The 13,145-nt window shown below is 35.6% G+C and overlaps 1 protein-coding gene across 1 annotated transcript in view; it reads right to left on the reverse strand.

Annotated features, from left to right (window-relative positions):
* Window positions 1–8,486: 8,486 nt before the first annotated feature.
* UBE2K (ubiquitin conjugating enzyme E2 K) overlaps window positions 8,487–13,145 on the reverse strand; it is a 72,525-nt gene continuing 67,866 nt past the window's right edge. Inside the window, exon 7 of the mRNA XM_045815827.2 lies at window positions 8,487–12,908. Within this exon, the coding sequence (XP_045671783.1) occupies window positions 12,834–12,908 (75 nt within the window). The 3' untranslated portion in view covers window positions 8,487–12,833. The remainder of the gene's footprint in view (window positions 12,909–13,145) is intronic.

Consider the following 13,145-nt stretch of genomic DNA (forward strand, 5'->3'; position numbering starts at 1 on the left):
AGTCAACTATTTATTAAAGGATTATTTTTAAAAAACACATGACTAGTAAAGGCTGCAGATTTTTGTTTTGGAGTAATGAAAATGACTAAAATCAAGCTAACAAATGACAAATGAATATAGTAACAAATGAATATACTAAAAGCCACTGAACTGTACATCTTATTTTTAAGATTTTATTTATTTGACAGAGAGAGAGCAAAAGAACACAAGCGGGAGGAACAGCAGAGGGATAGGGAGAAGCAGGCTCCCTGGTGAGCAGGGAGTCCGATGCAGGCCTTGATCCCAGGACTCTGGGATCATGGCCTGAACCAAAGGCAGAAGCTTAACCAACTGAGCCACCCAGGTGTCCCTGAACTGTACATTTTAAATGGGCAAATGATATGGTATGTGAATTACATCTCAGCAAATCTGTTAAAAACACACACATAGAAAGCATATCTTGACACACATATCCCATTTCAATCTTTAAAGGCAAACATTTGCAAAATAATATGCTTACACTATGTTTGTATTCACTGACTTAAAAACATAAAGGTATACAAGTTCTTAGCTCTCTTGTATCACATATCCCCCTTCCATTTTTCATGGTTTAGTACTTGGCAAGTCTGGTAAAATAGTTTACATTATGACTATGTGGTTATTGATTGCTAAATGGCCATACTTTGAATGTTTCTTTTTTACATCTTTGTTTTCCTAGAACGATTACATCTTTTTTCTTTTTTAAGATTTATTTTAGAGAGACAGAGTGAACATGAGCAATCAGAGGGAGCAGCAGAGGGAGAGGGAGAATTATGAAGCAGATTCCTGGCTGAGCACGGAGCCCAATTCAGGGCCCAATTCCAGGACACTGAGATCATGATCTGAGCTGAAACCAAGAGTCGGCCACTTAACCGACTGAGCCATCGCAGCACCCCACATCTTTTTTAAATTATTATTAGCTTTCCGTATACCTACTATTGTCAATTTTTTCCTTGCACTCTAAACACATGGTAAAATATATTAGATAATCTATCAGTTCCTTTCATTTTGTTGATCTTCTCCAGACTATTTCATCCTTCTGGTAGGTCCTCTATGTATTGGAACAACTGCTCAAGCCTGCTGCACAACTGACATTCAGGATTTCTCTTCACTCATTCCAGAAAACCACCAGCTCTTATGCTGTATCTCATGTCTTTTTTCTGCATGGCTTATTCCTCCATTTTGGTGAGTGTACCATTCAGGTGCTTCCCAAGAAAAAGACAATAAAAGAAAAAAAATGTTTTGAGACTTGAATACATGAAACTATCTTTAGCATAAACTGACACCTCAGCTGGGAACAGAATTTAGAAATAATTTTTCACTCAAAACTCTCAATCACTGCTTCATCGTCCTAGGTTCCCATATCACTGAGGAACTTGAGGACATTCTTATCCCCTGTTTATTTAAGGGGCCTATTTCTCAAGCTCCCAATTCCATTTTTTTGGGCTCATTTTCCTAATGTTTTGAAACAAGACATGTCTCACTGTGGGTCTTTTTCCATTGTGCTGGGTGCTCAATAGGCTCCCTCAGAATAGAGTGTCCCTAAATGTCCCTGATTATTTTAATACTTTGCATCATTCCATTTTTTTAAAGTTCCTATTAGCCTGGGTGGCTCAGTTAGTTAAGCAACCAACTCTTGATTTTAGCTCAGGTCATGATCTCAGGGTCATAAGATTGAGCCCTGCGTCAGGCTGTGTGTGGAGTCTGCTTGAGATTCTCTCTCCCTCTTCCCCTGCCCTCCCCCCCACCAGCTTGTGCTATCTCTCTCTAAAATAAATAAATAAAATCTTTAAAAAAAAGTTACCTATTAGATATTGGACCTTCTGGAGTGATCCTATAATTTCAAACATTTCGTATTTTTAACTTTTATTTTACCTACTTTCTTTTTTTAAAGATTAGAGAGAGAGTGCATGCATGAAAGTTGGGGGTGGGGGGGGAGCAGAGAGAAAGGCAGACAATCTCAAACAGACTCCATGTAGAGCTTGGAGCCTGATACAGGGCTCGATCTCATGACCCTGAGACCACGAGCTGAGCCAAAATCAAGAGTTGGATGCTTAACAAACTGGGGTACCGAGGCACCCCTTTATTGTACTTCTTAAACTTCAAATGTTTTAACTAAATTTTGTCATAATTTACAAAATCTATTTTATAAAACATTCTGTACTTTTCTCATGAACACAAGAGCTTATCTTATCTTTGAAGGCAAGTTGTATTTTCAGATTTTCTTCTTCCTGTACTGATCTTGTTTTGGTCTTGGTTGTTGGTGTTGGGGCAATTTTCACAAATCTGGTGCTTGTTGGGGTGCCTGGGTGGCTCAGTCAGTTACGTTATCGACTTTTAATTTCAGCTCAGGTCATGATCTCAGGGTCGTGAGATCGAGCCCTATATTGGGCTCCATGCTCAAGTGCAGAGTCTGATTGAGATTGTCTCTCTCCCTCTCCCCCCACTCTCATGCACTCCCTAAAATACATAAATAAAATCTTTTTAAAAATCTGGTAATTCTTGAGTTTGTTCATACTTTGACATTCCTCATGTAGGGTACTCTGCTTTCTCACTGGAAATACTTCAAATGTTTGAATCCCTTTGAAGGTCTTTTCTCTGGGATCATGGAGTTTCTAGAAAAGGATCCTGCCAGGGCACCTGGGTGGCTCAAGTCAGTTAAGCGTCCAACTCTTGATATCAGCTCAGGTCTGGATCTCACAGTCATGAACTCAATCCCTGCATTGGACTCCATGCTGGGCATGGAGCATACTTGGAAAAAAGAAGAAGAAGAAGGAAAAAAAAAGGATCCTGTCTCCTTTTCCCTGATACTTAACTGTCAGCATTCTAGAAACTAGGAATCTACTAAGTATACAGAATTTTAATTGATCCCTTTCAATCTATAACTGGTATCTCAGTCTGAAGACTTATTTTAAATTCTCAAGACAGTAATTCTCCTTCCAATGTAAGAATATAGTAGTAACCTAGAGGCACATCTGGGTGGCTCAGTTGGGTGAGCGTCTGCCTTCAGCTCAGGTCATGATCCCAGAATCCTGGGATCAAGCCCAGCATCGGCTCCTTGTTCAGCAGGGAGTCTGCTTCTTTCTCTGCCTGCTGTCAAATAAATAAATAAAATCTTTAAAAAAAAAAAAAAAAGAGTATAGTAGTAACCTAGCTATCTACCTAACTGGGCAGAAAGAAATACATTTTCAACCAATATCCACTCCCAGCCCAACATTTCATACCCACATTCTGCAAGATCTGTTCTCTCCCATTTCTAGGTCTTTCTGAGTTTTAAGGAACAAATCATCTTGCTTGTAAAATAAACACTCCTGTAGACAATTTACACCTACTATACTAAATCAGTTTCTACTCCTCTACCTTCCAAAAAGTATTTTAAAAAAATACTTAGGTAATCTCTATACCCAATATGGGGCTCAAACTCATAACTCTGAGATCAAGAGACATACTCTACTAACTGAGCCACCTAGGCACCCTCTTCCAAAAAGAATTTTGACATTGTTTTCTTTTCCATTGTCTCTATTGATTTCTATTTTTTATTTGATTTATTTGTCAGAGAGAGAGCGTGTGAGCACAAGCAGGGGAAGCAGCAGGCAGAGGGAGAAGCAGGCTCCCCACTGAGCAAGGAGCCTGATGTGGGACTCGATCCCAGGACCCAGAGATCATGACCTGAGCTGACGGCAGACACTTAACCAACTGAGCCACCCAGGCATCCCTATTGTTTTCTCTTTTTAAAAATATGTCATTTCAACTGAGTTTTAGGAGAAAGCAAGTAGGAAAGCATTTGTTGTACTCATCATGTTTAATCAGAATCCCCTGCAGCATAATGTGTGATCGAAAACAAGCTACACATCTAATAGGGTAACTGATATGTAAAATATGGTAACCCTACTCAATGGCCTATCTTTAGCCATTCAAAATATTTATATAAAAGTTTGTTAAAGAGCTGTGATTATCAGTTTTAAAAAGCTGAATATTGATAATTATATAGGATTAGCTTAGTTGCATAAAAACAGTACATTAAAGAAAATACTCCAGAATATTAAGTCTGGGAGGTAGTAGGATTAGGACTTTTTTTTTTTAGGACTTATTTTTTAAGTGTAAGTTTCCTGAATGAGCACATTTTTATCACAGACACACACAAATGCTTTTAAAAATAAAATAAGTACAGTGGACAGAAAACTCAAATTCTCAATTTGACAATGTCAGTCATCCAGTTACTTTTGGGAAGTAAAGACCTCAATTTTTTTTTTCTATCTGTAATTTGAAGGGCTGCAGAATTTTCAGACCAATTTTAGTATTACGATGGAGGCCAAGACCCAAATTGTGAGAATTAAAGAATAAAGAAAAGGTTAAGGAAGCAAACTATTCAGGAAGCAGCACTTTCCTAAGAGTAGTAGAAAGTAGGGAAAAGAGGAGAAAATAAAAGCATGAACAGTTTAATGGAAAAAGGCGTTGGAAAAAAGAACTGCTGGATGATGAAAAAATAATCTAAGACCCATGGAAAGTAATAAAGAGTATAAAGAAGGATGTCTGGGAGAAGCTCCTCAAAGGCCCAGGAAGAAAGTTATTCATCTACTCAATTAAATTGAGAGAGTTGGGGATAGAAGGTTGGAACAGCAACTTGAGCACATTAAAACGATTACCATTGAGGGCCCAGGTTTTTGTTGCACTTCCTACATGGATGTCTTCCAACATAGCACTCTTTTCCCTTCCTATCCTGCCCTCCTCAGGTTTACAGCCTTGATCTTTTACTACATTTTGCCTGTTCTTTCTTCCTTTCATAGTCGTTCCGTTATATCTTCTTCTTCTAATTGTGACCCCAATCTAGATATCATAATTTCCTTGTTTCAGTTTACTTATTCCTTATCTCTGCTTCAGTTCCAAAGCAATTACTGCTCCAATGAGTAAGTGCCCCTTACCTACACATATTCTGCCCCAAAGTCACCATACTTTCTCAAAGCTTTCATGCATACAACAACCCTCCCTCAACCTAAATTCCACTGTAGATCTTCCTCAACTTACAATGGAGTTACGTACCAATAAAACAATAGTAAGCTGAAAATACCATAAATTGAAAATGCACTTAATATACCTAATATCACAGCTTAGACTATTTTATCCTTTAATTTTTTAAAAAGATTTTATTTGAGTGAGCAAGAGCGAGAGCACAAGCAGGGCAGAGGGAGAAGCAGCAGACTCCCCGCTGATCAGGGAGCCCAAAGCAAGGCTAGATCCCAGAACCCTGGGATCACGATCTGAATTGAATGTAGACGCTTAACCAACTGAGCCACCCTCCCAGGCACCCCAGTTTAGCCTATTTTAAACGTGCTCAAAACGCATTAGTGTATAGTTGGGTAAAATCATCTAACACAAAGCCTATTTTATAATAAAGTGCTGAATATATCATGTAATTTATTGAATACTGTACTGAAAATGAAAAACAGGATGGCTGTATGTGTACAGAATGGTTCTAAGTGTATCATTATTTACCCTCATACCACGTGGCAAACTGGGAGCTGCAGCTCACTGCTACCGCCCAGCATCACAAGAGAGTATCACACTGCATACTACTAAGCCAGGAAAAAGATCATAATTCAAAATTTAAAGTACAGTTTCTAAAGAATGCATATTGCTTTTGCACCATCATAAGGTAAAAAAAATTGTAAATTAAACCACTGAAAGGGACCACCTGTACTAAATGAAGGTTAGGGATAAAGATAGGGAGTCAAGAGATACTACTCATAATTGATGGAACAGAAACGTAATTAACATAGGTGTACAGACAAAGCCTAGAGTTACTTAGAGAGAGATATGCACACTGCTTAGAGACCAGGAGGTAACCTAAAAAGGAAAACCAGAAACAGTTAAAAGCTACTTTCTCAATGGATTAGGACTACACGTAGGAAGAGGATTATAAATTTCCCACTATGAGCTCTTCACTACTTCTGGTTTCTAAAAATGCTTATTTGTTATTTGAAAAACGTTTTTTAAAGGAAAATCAACCACGCTAATAATCACCTCAGCAGACTATTATCCTGAATTCGTTTTTGTTTTTCTAAGTAAGCTCTATGTCCAATGTAGGGCTTGAACTCACAACCCCAAGAGTCACATACTCTACCTACTGAGACAGCTACGTGCCCCATATTTGTTCCTTTATAAATATCTTGTGTTTTGATTTTACCTCTACATCATGACATCTTAGTAAGGTTAACCTGAAAGGAACTATACCTTGCTTTCAAATACACAAAACTATGACATTATTCAATTATGAACTGAAGCATCTGTAGTGGAATAAAATATTAAAATAAAAATAATAAAACAAATGGAACAAATGGTTTTTAGGGCTAATTAGATTTTGTGGTTTAAAAGATCATTTTCTGGGGCGCCTGGGTGGCACAGCGGTTAAGCGTTTGCCTTCGGCTCAGGGCGTGATCCCGGTGTTCTGGGATCGAGCCCCACATCAGGCTCCTCCGCTATGAGCCTGCTTCTTCCTCTCCCACTCCCCCTGCTTGTGTTCCCTCTCTCGCTGGCTGTCTCTATCTCTGTCAAATAAATAAAATCTTTAAAAAAAAAAAAAAAAAAGATCATTTTCTATGGGCTCCATAAACCAAGAACACTGCTATTTATTCTATTATTCCAAAAACAGAAAATAGTATGTTTGGTGCATGTAAAGCAACTTCAACAGAAGTCATGGAACCTGAAATACAGCTGAAGCTATTTACCAAAACATTCTGTTCAATTCATACCATTGATTTGACTGGTTTGGGTACACTTTCCTTGAAGACCTTACGCCCACCTGAACTTGTTTTCCTTTTCATGCTTGCAAATGATCCCTTCACATTTCCTATTTTTAAGGAAAACAAGAATAGCATTAAAATGTCTTAAAATGCTACCAAGCTTAGTAGGCACATAAAAATTAACAATATGATGGGGTTTCTACAGCAAAAACCCCGTGATTCTAGGTATCCAAGTCATTTTTCTATTAAAAAAAAAAAAGAGCGAGCCTAGAAGCTCCATTTCCCTTAAAATTCTACAATTCTATAAATATGGTTAGAAGATACCAGTGCAATGTCAATGTCATTACTCTTGTTCCTCAATATTGCTCAGAACACAAGGTCGTTCATCTAACAATATAACGCAAATAATAATGTGCACAAAAAGGAATGTATGTATTTCACATATTAAAAATGAACTGAGAAATAAATACGATACTTAAAGAGCTGTATGTTAGTTGTGTAAGTGAAGAAAAGGCACTACTAGTTGCCCTTAAATCAAGTTAGGCATATTCTGTACATGTAGCACAGCTTTTTGCTGTAAATGAAAAACAAAGTATTAGGTATATTAACTCTGTTAGAAATAATATACTTTGGGTTTCTCAAATGTCCAGTTTTATAGTATTTGTCTTATTTTTCCTATGTATATTTTAAAAAGGCTCTACAAATATTGCACACTGAGTTTTAAATTTAAACAGCTTGGCCTTCTTGACTTTGGTTTTGTATCTTACTAAAAGGTAATTTACAATAGGGAGATTAGAATAATACAGTTGTGCTTTAATGTCTTTTTACTGAAATTAAATGGGGTAAAATGAACATTGCAAGATGAGTATATGGATAGTATATTACTGTAGGACATACTCCTAAAAGGCCTTAGAGAATTCATGTTATTTCACTGAAAATCTAATTCTTTGATGATTGAAACAAAGCATATACCAAGTGTTTACTACCCTTTAAATCTGATCATCCTTTGCTAGGGGTTGGTATGAGAGCTCACTTGAATTCCATCTGTTATTCTTGATTTAATATGTAAAGATCCAGCTTGCTCCATCAAAAGAGCACTTCACACTGGTATTCCAGTCAGGAGCAATTCCATTTCCAGGCTACAGAAAAGTCATAGGTCTGCTGAAAGCTGGTTATGAATGCCCTAGAGACATAAAGTAACAATCAGTTTGTGAAAAAACTAGTACAAACCCTAACCAAGATAGCCTCCTTTAATGATCAGTATTGGAGGCAGGGGTAATCCAAGGATAGTAACCCAGAACTTTCTAAAACAATTCAAGAGTCTTTTCCATGGGAAGAGGTTACCCACCTTTCCAGGATGATTTGGGTGCATATATGAAAACAGAGTAAACATTACTTTCAGTACCAATTCACTCTGGATTACTCTACATTTCAGATTAGAACCTAGCCAAATAATGTTCTATTTTCAAATAAATAACTTTAATTAAACAGCTCCAATGCATTTTAAAATTCAAAGATCCAATATAATTTATCCCACTTATCATCATATGCTTATTACTATGAACCTTGTCTAGGAGACAGATCTATTTACTTCTTTTTCTTGCTCAAAGTAACGTGGAAGTTTAACCACCTACCTAGTTGAGTACCAGAAAGAAGATATAAACCATTTTCAGGGGAAAACATGCATGCATTTATTTTTAAGAATTCCCAGTAAGGGGGGAAAAAAAATTCAACATCTTTAAAAATGTGTTTATTTTTTAAAAAATCAGTTGTGTACAAAAGTGTTTCGTAGTTTTTAATTCTCAAGACAAATACCCAACCCTCCACCCATAGCCCACCCTGCTTCAATGGTCTTTCTGGTAACCCTCCCATTTTCCCCTTACAGGAAGTTAATGGCTCAGAATAGACCCTCCTACAGAATTTATCATCACTAACAGATTGTTTAGAATAGAGATCTAGAGAAGCTAACAAGCAAGGTTCTTTCTCAGTGAGGTTAATGAGAATCCCTATAATGGCAGTAGACTTCCAGCAGACACCACAACAAAGCACCATCAATTGCTGAAAGCTAAAAAATAGATATTATTTTCAATAGTATTTCATTTTCTATTGGAAAAGTCTTTAAATTACATTAAATAAGTCTCTTTCCCCCCAAAGAAATAGTCTAGCTTTTATTATGATGCCTGTAAAAAGTAGGTAACAGCAAGCACACAAGGATCATTTAACAGCACAGTGCAATGATTTGTATTCACTCACCCCCTAGAACCAAACTGATAAACTGTGCCACACCTGACTATATATAGCAGCATGGTTGAAATAACCAAGCAAAAGGTGACACATTCACAACTTACATTTAGGTGATGATCACAGGTTTATGAGGGTAGATCAGTCCAATAAAGCAGTAACAGAACAAACAGGACAAGGGAGAGACTAACATTCCCCTATCCCTATGCCACAAGATTTTTGATCCATATTGCAACAGTGCAAATAGAACATGTGACATCATATGTTAGACACTGCAGAAAAGTAACATTTGGGGAAAAGGCTATTTATCAGTAAATACTTCAAGTTGCCTTCTTCCCCACTGATAGCAAACAGCTGATGTTAGCATTTATTTTAAACTGGTACTAAAGGAATGGAAATGCAAATTTTTGTTTATAAACCAATGGTTTGTACCCTGGAATTGAAATTTTTTGAACTAGAAAAAGTAATTAATACATTTTGTAAAAGTCCATGAAATAAAGTTAACTGTAAACAGACAGCTTCCTTTATCATATCCAAACATTGTTTCCATCTATGTACAAGAAAGTATACCTGGCTCCAACCCTTCCCTGCCCAAATCCATCTTAAATCTTTAAAACAACAAAAATGCTTTATTTCCTGTTTTGCTACAAGTACTGTGGGAACATTATCATACCCTACTGCAGAGTTTTAAAAGCTCAAATCAGGCATACACTTACAGCCAAGATCTGCTTTTCACATTGATAAACTTATTAATAAGCAGCCTAAACAGTAACAAATATGCTGCATTCGTAGTGCATAAATAAGTAATATCCACTTTAACTGCCAATTCTTTCTTAAAGATTTTTTTAAAAATTATTTTTGCATAGTTTTAAGCGCCACCAACAATCACAAATGTGAAATACTTCCAAAAAGAAAAAAAAAGTCAGTCTTACGTTCATTTCATAGATTATTCTCCTCAAAGGCAAAATATCCAGAGTCCAAACATATATATACTTGAATGTATTATGTGTTTAAGTAAACCACAGTCACAATTCCAAATATTTTGGGGAGCCAACTCAGAGAATCTAATTTAGTACAGAGTTCTCAAATATTGATATACCACCTACTGTATACTTACTTGGGTGACAAATTGCTATTCATTCATTCAGTAATCTGTAGTGAAATACTATACAACTAAGTATTTGTCCTTTTAAAAGTTGGGCATATACCCCGGAAATTAGACCCAATTATAATAAAAACCTACTGGAATATCAGTGACCTCTAGCAAATCTGCCTGCCCTAAATGAGATATCATTTAAAATAAATAAATATATATATTATATATATATATGCATATATAATATATATATTTAACCATAATTTTTGAGGCCTTTACAACTGATGAATCACAAAAAATTTGAGAATTATAAAAATAATTTCCACCAGGGTACCTTTTCTCTAGACCTGCAGTTTTAGTGTCCTTTTTCCAAACCCGTAAGACCAGAGGAAAAAAAACAATTGCCTTAATTTTTATGTTTGGGGAAATACATTTATCTGTAGAGAAGTAAAAAACAAGAAACATAAGGAAAGTGGGAAATGCACCAGAAAGGAAAGAGGGATTATCACATTTAATGTAAATGAGGTAAATGAATTTTTGAAATGAAAAATGCATTATGGATAACTTCTTATACCAAATATTGTACTTTTCAATTTCCTGGGCACTGAGGATATTGAACTGTAGTTGGATGAGATTACTTATGGGGTTAATGTGCATAAAAATCAAAGGCAAGGTATAAAGGTATAGCTGCCTCCAAGAGCTAAGTATGTAATGTTTGACCTTAGTAACCTCTGAGTTCATTCTCTCTTTTGTCTAACCACAGGACAATTAAATATACCCTGATAATATAGGCAAATAGTAAAATGGGTAGATGTGTTTGGTATTTAAAATAATCCAAATATTACCAAGTCAACCCTCCATTAAAAAAAAATAATTCTAACCAACAGTGGAACAAAACTGTCCACATTTCACACAATCCCAACCTTACTTCAAAATATAAAGAAAAGTACAAGGTTTTAGCTATTTAAAATAAATAAAGAAAAATCTTGTTTCCTTTGGCATCTTTAGAAAGTAACTAAACTATAACAATTAAGGAAGTGATTGTATAAAGAAATTTATGCTTAAAATATAGGGGAAAAAAACATAGCAACTTGTGTTTAGTATGCAATAATATTAACTACAAGAGCTTACTATTAATTAGGAAAGCCTTAAAGTTTTTGGAAGAACCTTCACATCTTTAACATTACAATATATTTAATAATGGTTCTTTTATTGCTTCTAAGATTATTGAGAAGTCAAATGAAATTATTATGAATTTATGGTTCAAAACTATTTTCCAAACACTTAATGATTATAATTTAGGATAAATAACACTTGAAGAAAGCAAACCTTTTATAATATGACTTTCAATATACAGCCTTACTTTAATTCATTCTCATTCCATTACATTTTTGTTATTTTGCATTGGTCCTGAAAATTTAATAAGAACTGTGTTTCTATGTATAGAACTGCCTGCATAAATCCATTTCAGCCTTCATAAAATGGTCACATTAGTGTTTGAGCTTGCAAAACTAATAATTTTCAAACTTTTGAACTTAGAATGAAATGTAACTTTAATACGAATAGAAAGTCTGACTATGTACAAGAAAAGGTAAAGTTTTCAATTCTCATATTATCAGAAACATCATAAAGAAAGCTAGATTTATAACACACTTCTATTCCTATGTGTATCTGAAGTATGTACAGTAAAACACCACACAGCTTTCATATGTCAATAGGGGCAAATGCAAGCAAGAGTGACTTGTAAAGTACCTGATAAAGCAATCTCTATAAAGCCAAAGTTGGGCTAAAAAAATGCCAATAGTTGACCGCATTCTTGCAAGTTCTCAAAGAAAATTTCATCAGTTTAAAAACAGATGTCAAATTCACTGAAAAACTAAGCTGGGTCTTTCATTAAATCTTGGGAATACTGCAACATCAAGTATTTACTGTTTTTGCAAGAGGAACAAAATTGGCAGCTCCATTTTTACATTATTACTCACATAGGAAAGTTTTAAGAGTGAAGAACTATAACAAAACATTCCAAATGGACGACCTAAAAATGGAGCAAGGGATACTGCCCCTCGACATATTTCTCCACCAAATATAGAGAAATTTACTACTAGAATATTAGCTGTGTGTGGTAAGAGGGGGAAAAATAGATATGGTGTCCCAGTCTGTTGACAAGGACAAAAAGGCTCTGAATAGGTCACCATCTTCAATTCTGGATAAATCTCATATTTAAGAATTCTCAAATGCTTAAAATGGTGGTCTTTTCAGCTACCCATCCTAAGAAGTCAAGTACAAGCATGCAAGTAAATTCACAGGCACAGAGGATCCATGTTAAAAACAGTTAAGGTAGCTGTGATGCAACACCAACAATTTGAATGGCCCTGACACACTCAAAATATTATCTTAATTATTCAACGAAATCCTGAAGCAAACTCTTGCTAGTCTTGGTACACTGCTAAACACTAAAGTAGCATGTTTTTTCCATGGTTTTAGCTTAGCTCAAAGAATTTTTACACTATTAAGAAAAAAAATTAAAGTATTTCCCCTTTTTAAATTTACACAGACGTTTAATTAGCTTTATTTACAGAGCAGAGATTTTTTTTCAGTCTCCAATGTTGCCTAGATAACATCATGAGGCAAGAATGCCAGTTTAAAAGAAATCTATGCAGAATCCTAAAAATAACAGATGTTGATGCTCCTCAAGAAGGGGCAAGCTTGACTATTATCAGCAGCTCTTTCTCTATGCCTCAGTTACTCAGAAGCAATTCTGTTGCAGTCTCTACATCCCATGATTTTGAAGACAAGGCCACTATTACCGCATTCTGTAGAGAAGAAAAGGGGACAAAAAAATCAAATCTCAAAATATTTTTAAAATATTGAATTATGCACTATCTTTACATTGAGGAAGCACACCTTGTTTTCTTGATTTTTAAGTTGCCTTGTATTTGTAGTGCATAAAAAGCTTCTAAACCAATGACTAGAATCAGTAAAAGGAAAAGAAAAAGTCGCTGACTGCAATAACGGAAGAAAGTTTATTAAAACTAGATTTAGAGTATCCT

This window comes from Ursus americanus, chromosome 8 (assembly GCF_024610735.1).
Source record: "Ursus americanus isolate L20-20 chromosome 8, mUrsAme1.1.p, whole genome shotgun sequence".
NCBI classification, from domain to species: domain Eukaryota; kingdom Metazoa; phylum Chordata; class Mammalia; order Carnivora; family Ursidae; genus Ursus; species Ursus americanus.